General features: G+C 40.0%; 1 protein-coding gene across 2 annotated transcripts in view; it reads left to right on the plus strand.

The window, feature by feature from the left end:
- SESN1 (sestrin 1) overlaps window positions 1–18,772 on the plus strand; it is a 117,605-nt gene that overhangs the window by 94,565 nt on the left and 4,268 nt on the right. For both annotated transcript variants that reach the window (XM_075554689.1, XM_075554690.1), the window contains exons 2-7: window positions 3,856–3,921; window positions 4,607–4,807; window positions 7,300–7,482; window positions 12,570–12,812; window positions 13,360–13,507; window positions 17,216–17,328. In XM_075554689.1, the coding sequence (XP_075410804.1) occupies window positions 3,856–3,921; window positions 4,607–4,807; window positions 7,300–7,482; window positions 12,570–12,812; window positions 13,360–13,507; window positions 17,216–17,328 (954 nt within the window). The remainder of the gene's footprint in view (window positions 1–3,855; window positions 3,922–4,606; window positions 4,808–7,299; window positions 7,483–12,569; window positions 12,813–13,359; window positions 13,508–17,215; window positions 17,329–18,772) is intronic.

The raw sequence follows: 18,772 nt of genomic DNA on the forward strand, positions 1-18,772 counted from the left end.
AGCCACCCCCTGCCCCTTGGCCTCCCACTGGAGGATTAGAAAAAGGTGGGGGCACCCATTTGAGTCAGTTGAAGGATGCTGTTGCCCAGAATAAATGTGTTCTGCAGCTCTGTGACGTTATGCCCGGTTTTTATCTTGTTTATGAAACCAGCCCATCTGGGTCTGATCTGCTCTATAGAAAAAGCCATTTCACCAACGTTTGGTATTTTTCCTAAGTGGTTGCTGTAGGGCACCGTTTTGGAGTGACTAATATAACCGTAGATGAGCTCTGGTGACGCAGTGGTAAAGCGCTCCACCGCTGCCAATGGTTTGTCGGTTCGAACCCACCCAGCCACTCTGGGGTACCGCTCTGCCCGCGGCTTTAGATAATGCTGACAGCTTTGAAGACCTTAAAGCCCTGCCTATGGCATAGGGCATGGTACGTCGCTGCCTGCTCGACAGCAACGTTTCCTTTCATTTCCGTTTGTTTAATATAACCTTAGCTAAAATTGGTACCTTTAAAAGGTTTTGATTCAAATGTTGAAGAGGAGAAAATAGAGAAATACTAATAAACTGTGTATTAAGTTTAATGCATAACGCTGTAAGTACTGCCTTAGCCCAAGAAGGCTAAATTTGAGTTAGTCTCTGTAGCTTTGCCTGCTAAAATGGCGGTCTTCTACTTTATATATAGAGTCTACTTTATGATGCTGCTGTGTAGATTCATATACACATAAATGAAGAAGCTTTTTCGTAAAGACTGTCGAATAACACCTTTTTGTAGATTTTAGCATCCATTTATAAAATTCACTGCCATCGAGTTGATTCCGACTCATAGTGACCCTAACCCATAGGGACAGTAAGTGCTGCTCATCTACAGATACGCGAACAACCTAAAAAGGCCCTTTTCAAACTCCCCACGAAAGAAAACGGGGTGCAAGTGTTGAATTAGTATGTGCAGTTGCTGTTGGCAGGCCTTAACAGATTTTTCTGTTTTGAGGTGAGTCCCAATCATTGTGCCTGAATAGGTCTGTTACATCTGAAGCTGCTTGTGTGCAGAATCCTAAACAGTTCACCCAAACCTAGACTTTCTCAATATACCCTTGATGCCGTTTCCTTTGCACATCAATCCTAGGACCTTTGAGATTGTGTTCAGGAAACCAGGAAGGAGCTTTGTGTAGTTTTCATTTTTATTACATCAAACACGTGGAAAGATAACAGGAATGTTTTATAGGAGAAGTATTTACATCAGAATTAGTAATTTTTCCAAATAGCACGCTTCCATATTGCTCTTTTTAAAAATGAAACACTTTTTATGAATAGAATTCCTAAACAAAACATAGAACCCACATAATATGGCCTAAATCAGTCTTATAAAAGGAGTATTTTGAAGTTTGTTTTAATTTTTTTCTAGAAGATATTCCATAGAATACTGAGATAATGGAAAAATAGGTACCTGGGCTTTCAGTAGTTCTAAATTCCCTAGTAGTGTTTCAAAAAGCTCTTAACTGCTCATAACTTTTTCTTAAATAAAATTTATGTTAGAGTTGTGGTTATCAGTATAGTTTTTAAACATCCAGGCAAGTTTTTTTTATTTCTCTAATGTACCAAGCGTTCAAATCACTGGGTTATTTTTACTTTTCAATCCGTCTTGCAAATAAGTAACATAAGCCAACAAATGCTTTTATTTCGCACTTAAAATGGATCATTCACTCTCTCACATTAAGGTTATTAATATAGTTTAATAGTATCTTTACCAAATGTAAAACATTTGATGATTAGAACAGTACTTTCAGTACAGAGTGATTCATACCGCAATATGATACACTTACTTTTCTGTGGTACTATCAACATTCATTTAAGAATGTTCATACTCTGAAAATTATTGTATCAGTATTGCACAGTAAGGCGGAAACACTGGAGCTGTAGAGCAGTGTTGTGATGATGGTGGCGGCTGCTGCTGCATCTCACGAAGCTGCTGATAGGATTGCTGAGGGGAGAGAACTGTTAGTGCCCATGCTTTCCTGCCACGCCTTCCTGGGAGTCTGTGAAGTTTGTCCTGTGGTTAGTCTCTGCACGTACTTTCAACAAAGCAATTTGCTATTGGCATCTTATTTCCTAGAATCTGGGTTGGTCAGATTTTGTTCAGAGTCTGTAATTCGGTTTCTTACAACTGTCGATGAAGGAATAATTGAGGTAAAATAGGTAGGAAGTTATTAAATGCATTCAATGTGGTTTAGGATCACCCTGTTAAAGATCCACATTGCCTTTTTTATCTTCACCAGCAGGAAATTTGACACGTGACTAAGACAAGAATGTTTCCGAAAGTAAGTTTTAAAAAAAATTGAACCAGAACTTGTCAACAGTCAAATATATTATGATACAATACAGTGATATGTAACGAGATCTATATTCTTAGATACCAAGAACTCTTACAGAGAATCTCAAGAGTAATGGAGACACAGCTCTGTCTAGAATCAGAATTCTTGGATTCAGCTCCCAGCTCCACCTTTTATTAGTACTGATTATGAACTAAACTGTGGGTTTGAGGCGCCCCAGGGCTTTCAGCCATTATCTGTGTAAAATGAGGACGAGAGTCCCCCACCTCCTAGATTGAAGTAAGGGTCCATCTAGCACCCTGACTTGTTTTTCATAAAGATTGTAGAAAATCAGATATGCACGCTGAACTTCATCTTGCTGCTTGCTTACAGCTGAGAGAAGTTAAAAAGTTCTCTGACTGTAATACTTTGTTAAGTGTTGCTTCTGCTGCTGTCATCCCCAGACTGGGGTTGTTGTTTTTTTTTTTTTTTTTTTTGCATGTTTATTTTGTTTAAGGATTAAGCAGAAAACTGAAAGGCAGTTAACTAAATGAATCTCAGATCTCACTGACTGCTGTCAGAGTTCCAGTCAGAATCTAGGAATACCACATTATCTAGTCTACTGTGCTACTTATGAGAAACTAGATATCCAGATTTGTTGGACCTTTACCTGAAAAAAGACGAGTCTGTTGTGAAGGGCTCACATGTAGACATACGTACATATGTATCCCTTTTGGCACCGTTGGGAAAGCCTTGTACTACTTACATATTTTCTCTTTTGTTTCTAGAAACATTATTAGAAGGGGCAACCACTAACAGTAGATTGTTGGGTATAGTTCCCCATGCTACATTGTCACACAAGGTCCAGGATTCTAGAGAGCAATGCATGACAAAAGGCAAGAAACCATTAACTTCTCAGTGATACGAGCTCTTCAATAACAGAAAGAAGGTTGATGATATCCTACAGATAAAAAATTTGAGGCACACTTGAAAACAAAATTACTGTATCTAAAAATGGCTTTACTTGACTTCATAACACATCTTGCAGTACTTTCTCTTTAATGGATTTAAAGAACTTTTGTTTTCTAAAATATTTCTGGTATGACTGTGAGGTGTTACTACACAGGGTATATGAAAATACACTAAGATGTCTTCAACTTAAGACATATTGAGTGAAAGTTTCTGACAAGATGTACAGTGGTTAATATTTTGGTTGGTTGGCTTTGGATGTATAAATACTTTGGTCTTATTTTGTATCACTGACAGTCCACAGGGTTGGCCACTGTGTGCTGAACTTTCTGTTCTAGACTTTCTGCCAAGTACTTTATGCAAAATGCCAGTTTTAGTGAAATAGGTTTTATTGTTTTTAGTCAGACATAGTATAAGCAGTTGTTAGCTATGTGATGCAAACAAAAGAGTTGGTATGTATAATATAGCCGCGAAAACAAACCACCCAAACAAGCCTTTCTCTGTTCAGCTGGATGTTCCCCTCCCATTCCTGTCGCCTCAGTTCATGTTGTTTACTGCTGGAGATCTGAGATGGTGTAATATTCTTTTCTAGGAACTTGGAATTAGAATTCCTCGACCACTAGGACACGGACCAAGCAGATTCATCCCAGAAAAGGAGGTATGTTATTTGAGAAAGTACAGAGTGAACTATATGTTTTTAAGGAAATGCTTTCATGACCCACATCTTGGCTTCTTAACAGCTGGTGGTCAACAACATGTTTTGCACAGTTGATCACAGTTAATCATGCTTTGGCAGTAAATCTGTGGGATTAGAATACTGCTTTTAGTCATATTGATTTCTAATATTTTGTGATGTTTTTTAACACCCATATTTAAATCAAGGAAAACCAAAGCTCGTTTTTAACTAATGATATTATCATCTGCTCACATTAAGATGTTATTTTGGAATGCCTCTAAACACAGTTACTTACGGTGCTTTAAATTGTTTCATGACCTCTCCTGAGGATTTGCATTTCCAGGCCACATATCCTCAACCAGAATCAATATTCCCACAAGGTCTCCAGTAGAAATACCAGGAAATCATGTTAAACTTGTAAATTCTGATTTAGTATAGGGAGAGGACTTCAAAAATTTTATGGAAAATGAATTTGTTACTAATCCACTGCTACAGAATACGTAGCTGCTCTTCTTTGGCCCTGTTACCAGTTGAATTTAAGTTTGTGGGTTTGTAACTCCTTTCTCTTAGGCCAAATTTAACATGCTTCATGGTAAAATTTAGAATACAATACTTGCCTATTTTCTTTCTTAAACACCTATTTACAATTTTTCTCTTACTCACGCAGATTCTCCAAGTGGGGAGTGAAGACGCACAAATGCATGCTTTATTTGCAGATTCTTTTGCTGCTTTGGGTCGTTTGGATAACATTACTTTAGTGATGGTTTTTCATCCACAATATTTGGAAAGTTTCTTAAAAACTCAACACTATCTACTGCAAATGGATGGGCCATTGCCTCTTCATTACCGGCACTACATTGGAATAATGGTTTGTAAAAATTCTTTCCGTCTACCCTAAGAGAATCTTACTGCTTTGAGCCAGAGATACTGGTTTTTTTCCTTTGTAAATAAGTGTGCACTCAACTGGAACAATGAAAATACAGAAAACATGTATTTATAGCTACCTAGAACCAAACATAAAGAGTACTGCATTAAACCCATTTCATTACTCTAAATGTTTTATGTTGCTATAAATATTGCTAATTTTATCCAATTTGTAAACACAAGGTACTTTAAAAAGTTCATGAAAAAAAATGGAATGAAAAGATAATGAACTTTACACACAAACTTTGTAATAATCCATTAGTTTTGTTTTTAAATCATTTTTGGGGGGACTCGTACAACTCTTGTCACAATCCATACGTACATCCATTGTGTCAGGCACATTTGTGCATTTGTTGCCATCATCATTCTCAAAATAATTTCTTTCTACTTGAGCCCTTTGTATCAGCTCTTCATTTTCCCCCTCCCCCCAACCTCATTCCTCATGAAACCTTGATAATTTATAAATTATTATTTTTCATGTCTTACACTGTCCGATGTCTCCCTTCACCCACTTTTCTGTTGTTGGTCCCCTAGGGAGTGGTTTAGATGTAGATCATTGTGATCAGTTCTCCCTTCCCCCCCATCTTCTCCTTACCCTCCTGGTATCTCTACTCTCATGATTGGTCTTGAGGAGGTTATCTGTCCTAGATTCCCTGTGCTTCCAACTCTTACCTGTTCCAGTGTACATCCTCTGGCCTAGCCAGATTTGTAAGGTAGAATTGGGATCATGATAGTGGTGGGGAGGAAGCATTAGAGAACTAAAGGAAAGTTGTATGTTTCATCGTTGCTACACTGCACCCTGACTGGCTCCTCTCCTCTCCGCAACCCTTCTTAAGGGGATGTCCAGTTGCCTACAGATGGCCTTCAGTTCCCCAATCTGCACTCCCCCTCATTCACAATGATTTGATTTTTTGTTCTTTGATGCCTGATACCTGATCCCATTGACACCTTATGATCACACTGGCTGGTGTGCTTCTTCCATGTGGGCTTTGTTGTTCTCAGCAAGATGGCCGCTTATTTATCATTAAGCCTTTAAGACCCCAGATGCTATATCTTTTGATAGCTGGCCACCATCAGCTCTCTTCACCACATATGCTTATGCACCCACTTTGTCTTCGGCGATTGTGTCACAAAGGTGAGCATCATAGAATGCCAGTTTAATAGAGCAACGTGTTTTTGCATTGAGGGTGTACTTGAGTGGAGGTCCAATGTCCATCTGCTCCTTAATACTAGACCTATAAATATATGCACATAGAGCTATTTCCTCATCATCACATATAAATGTATTTACATATGTACATACCTATATTTAGACCTCTATAAATGCCCTTTGCCTCCTAGTTCTTTCCTTTATTTCCTTTTACTTTCCTCTTGTCCCACTATCATGTTCAGCCTTCATTTGGGTTTCAGTAATTCCTCTCGGTTACATTCCCTTGATGAAGCCTTACCAGACCTTCTACTCCCTCCTCGCCATTGATTCTGGATCACTTGTTGTTCCCTTGTCCCTGGGTTTGTTAGCACCTACTTCCTTCCCCCTGCCTCTCCTCCCATGTTTCCCCAGAACTGTCAGTCCCATTGTTTTCTCCTCCAGATAGTTTATCCCGCCTATCTTATCTAGATAGACCATTATTTTGTGCTTGCCATCTGAATTCCACTTTTAAGGTCCTGAAAGTCAACTCACAGAATTTCTAAAGTTCCTTATTTTTGTTTGTTCTTGGAGTATTTCTGAGGTGCTTTCTATGGAGTCCTGATGGAGCTGTTGGTTAGCACTGGACTGCTAACCTAAGACTGGTGGTTCAAACCCATCAGCTGCTCCATGTAGAAGAGACTGGGCAGTCTGCTTCTGTAAAGAGTTATAAACCTTGGAAATCCTATGCAGGGTCTCTATCAGTTGAAACAGTGCATTTTAGATTTTGTTCTATGGTATATTTCAATATTTTAAGTATTTATAAGAGAACACCATTTCTGTAATTTACAGGAAAATGTAAAACATACCAATCAAAAACTTAGCTGTTTTGCACATTCTAGAGAATAAAGATTTGCTGTAGTTTGAGGTTTTAATTGTTTTGTACTGACTCATATTTCTTTTTCTTCTTTTTTTACATTTTATTAGGGGCTCATACAATTCTTATTACAATCCATACGTATACATACATCAATTGTATAAAGCACATCCGTACATTCTTTGCCCTAATCATTTTCAAAGCATTTGCTCTCCACTTAAGCCCTTTGCATCAGGTCCTCTTTTTTTTTCCCCTCCCTCATGAGCCCTTGATAATTTATAGATTGTTATTTTGTCATATCTTGCCCTATCCAGGGTCTCCCTTCCCCACCTTCTCTGCCGTCCATTTCCCAGGGAGGAGGTCACATGTGGATCCTTGCAGTCGGGAGGTTTTAATTTTTATAATCAGAATAATCTTTTTGTTTCCTCTTAAGGCTGCAGCAAGACACCAGTGCTCCTACTTAGTGAACCTTCATGTAAATGATTTCCTTCATGTTGGTGGGGACGCCAAATGGCTCAATGGCTTAGAGAATGCTCCTCAAAAACTACAAAATCTAGGAGAACTCAACAAAGTGCTAGCCCATAGACCTTGGCTTATTACCAAAGAACACATTGAGGTAAGTCATAATATATCACAGGTGTCTTTATTTTTTAATGGTATTTTAAACTAGTTTCTTCTGACTTTACTATTAAGGATAGTAGTATAAAAGTAAATGACATTCTCTGTTAAATGTCCACCATATAGCAGAAAATTTTGAAGGTACAACGTATTTGGAGGACTTTTCTTTCTAGTTTACATTAAGGTCTAGATATTTTTAGATCAGTGTTTCCCAAAGTAGGCGGAACCTCCTAGTGGGTACTGGGATGACCCAGGGAAGCTGCAAAGCAGATAGCTAGTACAAAAAGTTGTCATTGCCGAGTAAATTTTTTTCTTTGAAAAGGGGGCAGTAGGGCCCCCAAATAAATTTGGAAACGTCTGTGTCACATACTTGGAGTGTGAGCGATGCGGCATCTAAGAAGCTCCGAAGGCACTGCTGGCTACGTGTTAGATTGCCAACAGCCAAGTCTGCACTCACACCCGCCAGCCACTCCTTCATAAAAAGTGAGCCTCTAGGTCCCTGTAAGTGCTCACGGCCTTGGAAACCACCCTCTCGGGTTGGGTGGCGATGAGCCGGAACCAGCTTGATGGCCGTGGGCAGTGAGTGCAGGATCTAGTGTATCATCAAGTTAAAAAACGTTCCTGGTGTTACAAAATAGATGATAAAGCACAAAACTTAATTCTATGTGTGACTCGACTTAATTTTCAAAATGCAATTTATGATTTAGGAATATTTTGTGGTGTCCTGGTGGGTGTAGTGGGTTACATGTTGAGGTGCTACCCACAAAGCCTCCTGTTCGTGGGAGAAAGATGGCGCACTCTGCTGCCACAAAACCGTATGGTTTCAGAAGCCCACAGAGCATTTCTACTCTGTCCGTGGAGTTGTTAGAACTCAGAATTCGCTCTATGGCAGTGAAAGAAATATTTAGAGTATTAAGGTGTTCCAAGTATGGGGCTACTGGTGGTCCTGTGGTAGAATTTTCAGCTTGCATTCAGTAGCCCCAGGTTCTGTTTCCTGCCACTCATGTGCATCTCTTTGTACCTTCACCACCCATCTGTGAGCAGAGGCTTGTGTGTTGCTATGATACAGAACAGGTTTCAGCAGAATTTCCAGCTAGAAAGAAAGGCCTGACAATCTACTTCTGAAAGCAGCCAATAAAAGCTTTATGGATTAATCTAGAGGGTGGAACAAGATGGCAGTTAGCCAGCTCTCCCATGCCCAAACATCTACAGCAAAGAGACAAGAAACCAAGTGAAACAAATACAGATGACAAGTTTGGAACTCTGAGTAGCCAACAGAGGGATGAAGAATTAGATCAACGCTGAATGGACAGAAGGAAAAACTGGGTGAAAACAATGAACAAGAAGACAAACGGATAGGAGGCGCCCTGACAGCTGGCCTGGCAGAGCCTATGGCCATCTTGAGACCAAATCAACGTTCCCTGGTGAGGAACACAGGATGGCAACTTCATGGAATCCACACTAGGAGACGAGAGATGCAGTGAAGATAAATCTAAAGTTAAATAGGGTGCTTTCTGCACTTCTCCTTAATGACAAACCAGGATTCATAATGCCTTCCTCCGACAGCTGCCTGGGTGCAACTTGGTACAGTCTATGTCCAGACAACTCTGAAAAGCCAACTGCAGAGGCACCAAACCCCATGATCTCTCACCAACTACTGAGATGCCTGTCTGCATTTATACGAAGGGCTTAGCTCATCAGTTTGGGAAGCATTACCTCACAATGGCTGTGGAGCTGTCTTGCCTTGACCTCCAGAGGACGCACTGACAGCTAACCCAAAGGACTACATGATCCCACAAGGGCTGTTGAGAGACTGACCACCCAACCCCTTTCACCCAAAGAACTATCAGGGAAAGAACCTACTCTCCCGTCTCTACTCACCTCAGAGACAGCAAGCAATAACAAATCATATGAAGAAACAGAATAAGATGGCTCTAAGAAGAACAAAATAAAGGGGCAGAAACCCTCAATGAAGAAGAGATGATTATAGAACTGCTTGATGGGAATTCAAAGGGCTTAATATAGGATCTTCAAAGAGATTTAAAAAAAAAAAGCAACTCCAACAAAACCCTGGAAGAATTTAGAAAGCATTACAAGAACAAAATGACAGAACAAACAATTATAAACAACACAAAACAATAATTAGAAATCCAGGAGATCAAAAATATATATCAGAAATCGATAATTCAGTGAAAAGTCTTAGAAGTACAATTGCTTCAATAGAAAGAATTGGCCAAATGGAGGACAAATTCTTGATACTAATTTGAGTGGGTAACCAGCATAAAAGAGTAAACAAAAAATGAAGAAAGCCTAAGAATTCCGTGGGACACTGTCAAGAGAAAGAATTTGCAAGTGAGTAGAATCACAGAATCCAGAGAGAAAGCACACAGAATTTTTTAACTTATTGAAAAAAAAACTTCCCTGATGATATACAAGATAACATGCTTTTCATCAAAGAAGTTTATTGGTCCCAATACAAGGTAGACCTCAAACAGAAGTTACCAAAACATATTCTAATCATACTTTCCCAAACGAAAGAATTGCGAGAGCAACGTGTTTAAAATAGAAGACTCATCGCCTACCAAGGCATGCCTTACATGCTGATTTCTTGGCAAAGACAGCGAGAAAGAATTGCTAACCGAGAGCCATAGATCCAGCAACGTTGTCTTTCAAATACTGTGACAAGATGAAGGCATTCTCAGAGAAACAGAAAGTAAGGAATACATTTTTAAAACAGATCAACCTTACAAGATACAGGCAGCATATTTAAAAATATATAGTATGATCAAGTGGGATCCATACCAGGGATAATTCAACATTAGAAATTCAATCAATGTAACTCACTCCATAAATAAAACAAAAGAATCACATAATCATCACAACTGACCTAGAAATGGCATTTGATAAAGTATAACACGCTTTCTTGATAGAAACGCATCAAAATAGGAATAGAAGAGAAAATTTTCATTATTATCAGCATAATCTTCAGAAGTTCAAAGCATTTCTACATATGAATCATGGTGCTGGCAAAGAATATTGAAAGTGCCATGGACTGCCAGAAGGACAAAGAAATCTGTTCTGGAAGAAGTACAGCCAGAATGCCCCTTAGAAGCGAGTTTGGCGAGACGTCATCTCACGTATTTTGACATGTTATCAAGAGATACCAGTCCCTGGTAAAGGACGTACTGAATAGAAGGTCAGTGAAAAAGAGGAGGACCTTCTGAGGTTGACTGGCCCAGGGACTGCAGCAGTGGGCTCCAGTCTAACAGCAAGTATGAAGCTAGCACAGTATTTGGCAGTGCTTGCTTCTAGCGTGCCTAGGATCACTAAGTTGGTTAGAACCTAACCCAACAGCCAACAATATCCTCAGCAGAAAGGTTGAGAGACCTACCCATGAGAATGGAATGAGACAAGGATGCCTTTTATTACCACCTGGTGTCATTGTGGGTTACGAATGGCACTACAAACTGCAAGGTCAACAGTTTGAAGCCACCAGCTGTTCATAGAGAGAAAGATGAGGCTTTCTACTCCCATTAAAATTTAAGGTCTCAGGAACACACAGGGGTAGTATGTTAGTCCAGGTTAACTAGAGAAACAAATCCAGAGACACTCACATATATGTAAGAGAGAACTTTATATCAAGAAGTAATAATGCATCAGTAAAACATCCCAGCCCATTCCAGATCAAGTCCATAAGTTTGATATTAGCCCCTAAGTTCAATATTAGCCCATGAATTCATCTTCAGACTCACACAGCACATGCAATGATGCTTAAAGCACAGGCCAGTGGGTGAAAAGTCTTGTGGAGCCAGTGGCAGTGGAAGCATCTCCACCCTGGTGTGATGCTCCTTCAGCTCCCTGAGTGTGATTCCTCATGGCTTGTCAACAGGAAGTTGAAGCAGAGAGATGTGTCCCACCTCCAGGGAAGAAGAGAGGAAAACTCCCAGAATCTTCATGAGAAGGCCACACCCACAAGGATGCATCAATCAGGCTGTGACCTGATTGACAGGGTAGACTCCACCCCTTCATTCTTATACATCAAGTTGACATGAAATTGTGTAACTGTCACAGGTAGTTCTAATGGATCCTAGACGGTTGCTATGAGTCAGAATTTACTCAGTGGCAGTGATTTTGGTTTTGAGTTTTTATTCGGTTTAGAAATAGAAGCTGTAACTACTACAACGATAAAGCAAAAAATAGAGGGTATCCACATTAGAAACAGAAGAAATAAAACTATCCAGGTGGTGTAGTTGGTTGTCTGTTGGGCTGCTAACCACAGGCCAGCAGCCTCCGAGAGAGAAAGATGAGGCTGTGTTCTCCTGTAGAGATTTCGTCTTCAAATTGCTGGGGAGAAATTCTACTCTGTTCTGTAGGGTCGCTGTGAGTTGGAATCAACTTGATGGCAGTGAGTAAGGGAACCTAATTCACTGTGTAAACTTTCACCTAAAAATGATAAAGTAATGAAAAAGGAAACGTAGATGGCAGAAAATGGATACATGATAATAACTGTCAAACAAGCAAGCAAAGAATCTGGATCACGGCGGTTTGATGACGGGGTTGGCACGGGACCAGGCAGCACTGAGCTCTGCTTTAGGTAAGGTCCCCTTGAGTCAAGGGAGCCTGACAATAAAAACGAGCGTTCCTCATTGCAAAACCAACAGCCAACAGTACCCTCAGCAGAAAGATTTCATTTTAATTTAAACATACATGTGTTACATTTTACTTGAGATTTTGGAATAAGTATAGAAACACAATGCAGCATTTGAAATACAGATGCTTCTAAGTAAAAGTGTTTGCTTAAAACTGCTTTTATGTGAAATGCATTTATTGCATCTTAAATTGGTATTTCAAAAGTCAAAATAACAATGAATTTGTTGATATCGGTGTTGAGCTCTATTCATGAAGATGTATTTATAAAAATTAGCATTTAGTTGGTTTTGCATGTTCTAAATTAATAATTTTAAGTAGGCTTTGTATGACTAATCCTGTTTACAGCAGATTAAATACTGTGATGAACTGTATTTTATAACTATAACCAACACTGCAACTCAGTGTAAACAGATGTGTTTGTTTTCACTCCCAAAGGGACTTTTAAAAGCAGAAGAACATAGTTGGTCGCTTGCAGAACTGGTCCATGCAGTGGTTTTGCTCACACACTATCACTCTCTTGCCTCATTTACCTTTGGGTGTGGCATCAGTCCAGAAATACATTGTGATGGTGGCCACACATTCAGACCTCCTTCTGTTAGTAACTACTGCATCTGTGACATTGCAAATGGCAATCATAATGTGGAGGAAATGCAGGTCAACTCAGCCGGAAATGTGTCGGTAAGTACCCATTATATGTTATGGGATCATCATAAGAACAGTCACAGTAATTGCTGTTACCTTGTTTCTTCATCTAGCTTCTCATAAAATCCACCCAGTTAAAGTCATAGCAATATTAGGCCTTTATACCTGTTCACTCGGCAAGTATTTACTGGCTGCCTCTAAATGAAGAGTCTGGTGTAGGTGCTGCGCTACAACGAGCAGCCCCTCCAGGAGGCTAAACTCAAAGGTGATTTGGGAGGTGCCCCATCAGGGCCAGTTAGTACTGAATGGCTACTGCAGTGAGATGGGAGGAGGCTAGGGCCACATTATGCTTCCCTTTTGCATGAAACAACCATTGAAAAAAAACCAGGCTGGCATCTTAATTCATCTTGTAGAATATTTACTCGGCCCGGATAAGGAAATTGCTCATTTTCATGAGAGTGCTGTCCAGCGGATCCAAAGTTAAAATGATTTTGCCTCTATTGTTTCTCTCCCCTTTTATACTTTTCCAGAAAAAGAAAATGCACAAACTTCACCCTGAGTCTAACATATGTGTTCTCCTCAGGTCAGTGAGTCCTTCTTTGAGGTTGAAGCCCTCATGGAAAAAATGAAGCAGTTACAGGAATGTCGAGATGAGGAAGAAGCAAGTCAGGAAGAGATGGCGTCACGCTTTGAAATAGAAAAAAGAGAAAGCATGTTTGTCTTCTCTTCAGGTAAGAGCAACAATTACGAGTCAGTAGAATTCCTAGTGATTCCCAAAAGGAGCCTCTCTTTTTCCTTTAGAAGATTTAAACAGTAAGTTTTAAAACATTAATCTAAATATGCCTTTCTTTTTAGGGAACCTGTTTGATGGGTATTCCTATTTACAAACAATTTTCAAAAACAGTCGTTAATTCAGTTGCCTGAAAGGATAGTTGCAAACCCCGGGCCCACTCAGCTCTGTGTTTCGGAAGTCTCTCTCTGCTGCTCTCCGCTTTCCCCTTACATGCAAACCAGTGGCTCTGTACCTCTCAGTACTCTTTTCTTTTTAGCCTGTCTCAACCTAATTCCATTAAAAACCAAGAACAGTGGAGGGTCAGTAAAGTGAATCATTTCCATTATGACCTGGTTTTTCTTTGGACTTCTTTTGAACATGATCCAAAAATAGAACACATTTCAACTATTATATAGAAAGTCATGCTTCTTTAGGATTTTATTTTCTTTTGATTTTAAAGTTTCATACATTTTCTAAGCAAAGTGTTTAGAAATACATTTTCAGTGTTTTCACATCTTGAGGAATGTTAAATACCATAGATGATCTTAATAATCACTTTTTAAGAATACTAAAATAAATGTGTTACTTTTTTTGAAATGTAAAGTAGTGGAAACCTTAAAGTGTACTAATGGTCATATTTTGCCACTGCCAGTCTTTAGAAAATGATTGTCCATGCTTCACTACAGCTCTCCTCACTGGGACGTGGGAATTGTGGGACGAAAATCACTGCCAATAAACTTTGTGAGCTTGAGGAAGTCACAGATCCCCAGCCCACCCCCACTTCCCCCTTCTTTAAAATGAGGAAGTTGACTTCCAAGGAGTGCTGATTCCGTCCAGCTTTAAACTGTTGTGGGTCCCTACAAAGGAGAGAGACAGAATTAAAAATCAACAACAACCTAACTTCTTTATCTTTAGTCTTTGTGTAAAGGAAACAAGATTTAGCATGTAAGATAGGTAATTTAAGGGAGACAGTTAATATCTCAAAATCTATTTTAACAATAGAATTGGATTATATAAATTTTAAAAGCACTGGTTTCCCCCCCCCCCATCTTCACCCCCACCCTCCCGCTCCAACACACACACCCCAGTCTTTTTTGGGGGGGTGGATTTTTTTTATTATGAATTAGGTTAGGGGGTGGGTTACTTTTCAGACCCTTAGCTCTGCATTCAGCAGTTCAAACCACTCATCATTAGTACCCCACCATGTTCTATCTTACTCCTCCCCTCCACCCCAGTTTCTCTTTTCCCTCTTCAGGACCCCAATCCTCCCTTTCACCCAATCAAGATCTGCCAATCTCCTAATCCATTGCTTCATCTCCCACCCTTGCTGTCTGTCCTTCCTTGGGAATCTCCAAAGTCTCTGCCCTTCGGTACACAAGACTTTGTCTCGATTTCTACCTTAAACACAGTGTTTGTCCCTTTGTGATGGATCACCTTCATTCAGCATAATGTTCTTCAAGTCCATCCATACTATGAGGTGTTTTCTCTTTTAGCAATTTAAAGATTTCTATAGTGTGTATGTATCGAAATTTCTTGATTCATTCTTCTACTGATGGGCATTTGGACTGTTTCCAATTTCTTGCCGCTGTGAGAAGTGCTGAGATGAGGCAGAAATGCATGTATCTGTTCATGCTACAGCTCTTACCTCTTCAGGAGGCATGGCCAGCAGAGGTATGCTACATTGTACGGAATTTCTATCCCAAGTTGTTTGAGGTGGTGCACGCTTGCTTTCCACAATGGTTGCACATGTTTATAGGGCTACCAACAGTGTTTCAGTCTCTCTGCCTCCTTGCTGTTGTTTTCTGTTTTGTTTTTTTTAATTGGGCTATCATTGTTGATGTAAGGTGATTATCTCATCGTTGTTTTGCATTTCCCAGATCGTTAATGATTATAAACATTTTTTCATGTTTGTTAGCTATTTTGATGTCATTTTGGTGAACTAACCATTTATGTCCTTTGCTCACTTTTAATTGGATAGTTGTTTTATTCTTGTTAAGGTATTAAAATTGTTCTATAGATTTTATAGATTAGTCCCTTGTCTGTTTGTTCCGAAAGATTTTTTTCTTAGTCTGTGGGTTCTCTTTTACGCATTTATTTTTTAAAGAGCATTTTCTTCATTCTTGTACTCATTATTAGCTTCCCATTTCCCCCAACCTCCCTTGCCACGCCCCAAAGCAAAACGCAAACTCATTGCCATCGAGTCAATGCTGATGCATTGTGACCGCCTTTGGATTTTCTAGACTGTAACTATGTACGAGAGTAGAAAACCCAGTCTTTCTCCTGAGGAGCTGCTGGTGGTTTTGACCGTGTGGATCACAGCCCAGTTTGTAACCACCACGCTGCCAGGGCGCTAAGGAACCATGTTACTGTCTCTATAGATTTACCTATCCTGGATCCCATATACTGGAAAACGTTTTTAAAAAACCCAAAACTTGGCAATAACAAAGCCGATAAAAACCTCAGTCAAAAAGAAAGCAGAAATTATTAAAAGCTAGAACAAATTTAAATGGATTGTAAGGTGGATGATAATGTACAACATCTTAACCTAATTGCATCTGTAACAATTGTGGGTTCTCTTTTGATAAAATGTTTTGAAGGTACATAAGTCTTACTTTTAGTAGGTTCTAGTCATCTATTTTGTCTGCTTCCTTTGATCGTTAGTCTGTGCCCAGGAATGGAGCTTTTTAAGTTTGTCCCCATTTTCCCATTGATGATCTTGATAGCTGAGATTTAGCTTTTTGATCCATCCTGAGTTCATTTTTGTACGTGGGGTGAGCTACAGGTCCTGTTTGATTCTTCTGCAGTGGGAGATCCAATTTTGTCAGCACCATTTGTTGAAGAGATCTTCTTCCCCTTTAATGTTTTTTGGCCCTTTGTCAAAGACCAGTTATCTGGAGGTGGAAGAATTTATTTCTGGGTTTTCTAGCACTAAGTTTCTTTTAGTACTTAATAGCAAAAAGAAACGCCAGATGCGTATAAATGGAGCACTGCCTGTGTTGAATCCATGCCCCCAAACATGGAATTGTCAAGTCATACTGTACTTTCTTGAAACTGTAATTTCATCATTTCTGAAATGTGATGATCATCCACAAAAGCTTAGCAGCAGTCCTAGAAGCTCTGCAAAGTGGGGGACTCATAGGTCCTCTATTTCTAAGACTATTGAGCTATTTGTGAAATCAAACATTAGCTGATTACAAAAGCTGATATTCTCACCTTAAAGATGATCTACAAGGACGTTCATGCTTGAAGCACGTTCTTTGAAGTGCAGTCTGTTGGTTTCAGTGCCATCCGTTCAATTGCTTACTCATAGCCGCTCCCTCGTGGGGGGCCGGGTTCCTAAACTGTACTCTTGATGGGAGCAGACCTCCAGGCCTTTTCTCCCGCTGAGCCCTTAACCATTGCCTCACAGTCTTCTGGTAGATTGGGTGGGAACACAGAAGGCCTATAAGTGAGGAGAATGAGAGCCCTGAAGAACTGAACCACATTTTGTTTTAAAATTATTACCGAGAAGTTACTTTTGGGACATCTCTGTTATTGTTAAACTACTTAATAGTTTTGAAATTTCATTTTGGTTATCATGCTTTGACTTATTACTGGTAAAATTGACTAGCATTATGGTTCTTTAAAAAAAAAAGCTTTCAAAGGCTTTTTTTTCTCTTTTCTTCAGATGATGAAGAAGTTACACCAGCAAGAGATGTCTCTCGTCACTTTGAGGATACTAGTTATGGCTATAAGGATTTCTCCAGACATGGGATGCATGTGCCAACATTTCGAGTCCAGGTACCAATTTGTTGTGTGCACATACAAAGGGAATATTGTACTCCACAGTTAAATTGTAATGGGAAATATATGAGATTGTTGTTGTTAGGTGCTGTCGAATCGGTTACGACCCACAGTCTCCTATGCATAGCAGAATGAAAAGTGAGCCCATTGTTGCAGCCACGTTGTCAGCCCATCTTGTTGAAGGCCTTCCTCTTTATTAAAAAAAATCATTTTATTGGGGGCTTGTACAACTCTTTTCACAATCCATACATCCATCCATTGTATAAAGCACAATTTTGTGCATTCGTTGCCCTCATCATTCTCAAAATATTTGCTTTCTACTTGAGCCCTTGATATCAGCTCATTTCCCCCCTCCCTTCTGTCTCCCTCCCTCATGAACCCTTGATAATTTATAAATTATTATTACTTTTTGTCATATCTTACACTCTCCGACATCTCCCTTCACCCACTTTTCTGTTGTCCATCCCCCAGGAAGGAGGTTATATGTAGATCCTTGTAATTGTTTCCCCCTTTCTACCACACCTTCCCTCCACCCTCCCGGTATCGCCACTCTCACCACTGGTCCTGAAGGGATCATCTGTCCTGGATTCCCTGTGTTTCTGGTTCCTATCTGTACCAATGTACATGCTCTGGTTTAGCCAGATTTGCAAGGTAGAATTGGGATCATGATAGTGGCGAGGAGGAAGCATTTAGGAACTAGAGGAAAGTTGCATGTTTCATTGTTGCTACCCTGCACCCTAACTGGCTTGTCTCCTCTCGATGATCCTTCCTTAAGGGGGTGTCCGTTGTCTACAGATGGGCTTTGGGTCTCCCCCTCATTCACAATGAAATGATTTTTGGTTCTGATGATGCCTGATACCTGACCCTTCGACACCTCGTGGTCACACAGGCTGGTGTGCTTCTTCCATGTGGGCTTGGTTGCTTCTGAGCTAGATGAAAGGCCTTCTTCTTTTTCATTGACTCATCTAAATTAGAAATTTTATAGGAGGAGGTTAGGACTGGAGATGTTTTGCTTGTTTGTTTTTGTCAAAGAATCAAGGGCAGAGAGAACTGTAGGTAATTGAGCTCCAGTTGAGAGAGAAGAAAAAAAAGAATCATAAATAGAGTTGAGTGCTTGTGATTTGAGCAAAGTATTCCCACTTCTGACTTACAGGATGGCAGAGCAGTTTACAGCAGACTCAATAGCATTGATAGGTTCTTGATGGAGCTCTGGTTGTGTAGTCAGGAAGGGCTTGACTGCTAACCAGAAGGTCAGTGGTTTGAACCCATCAGTTACTCTGCAGGGGCAAGTTGTGGCCGTCTGCTTCCATGAAGTTTCACCGCCTTGAAGATCCCAGGGGCAGTGTGACTCTGTCCCATAGGGTCTCTATGAGTAGGGATCGGCTTGATGGCAAGGAGTTTGTTCATGGTGCTCTCCATTCCTCCCTGTCTGAACTGCTTC

This window comes from Tenrec ecaudatus, chromosome 7, assembly GCF_050624435.1.
Source record: "Tenrec ecaudatus isolate mTenEca1 chromosome 7, mTenEca1.hap1, whole genome shotgun sequence".
In the NCBI taxonomy this organism is placed as follows: Eukaryota; Metazoa; Chordata; class Mammalia; order Afrosoricida; family Tenrecidae; genus Tenrec; species Tenrec ecaudatus.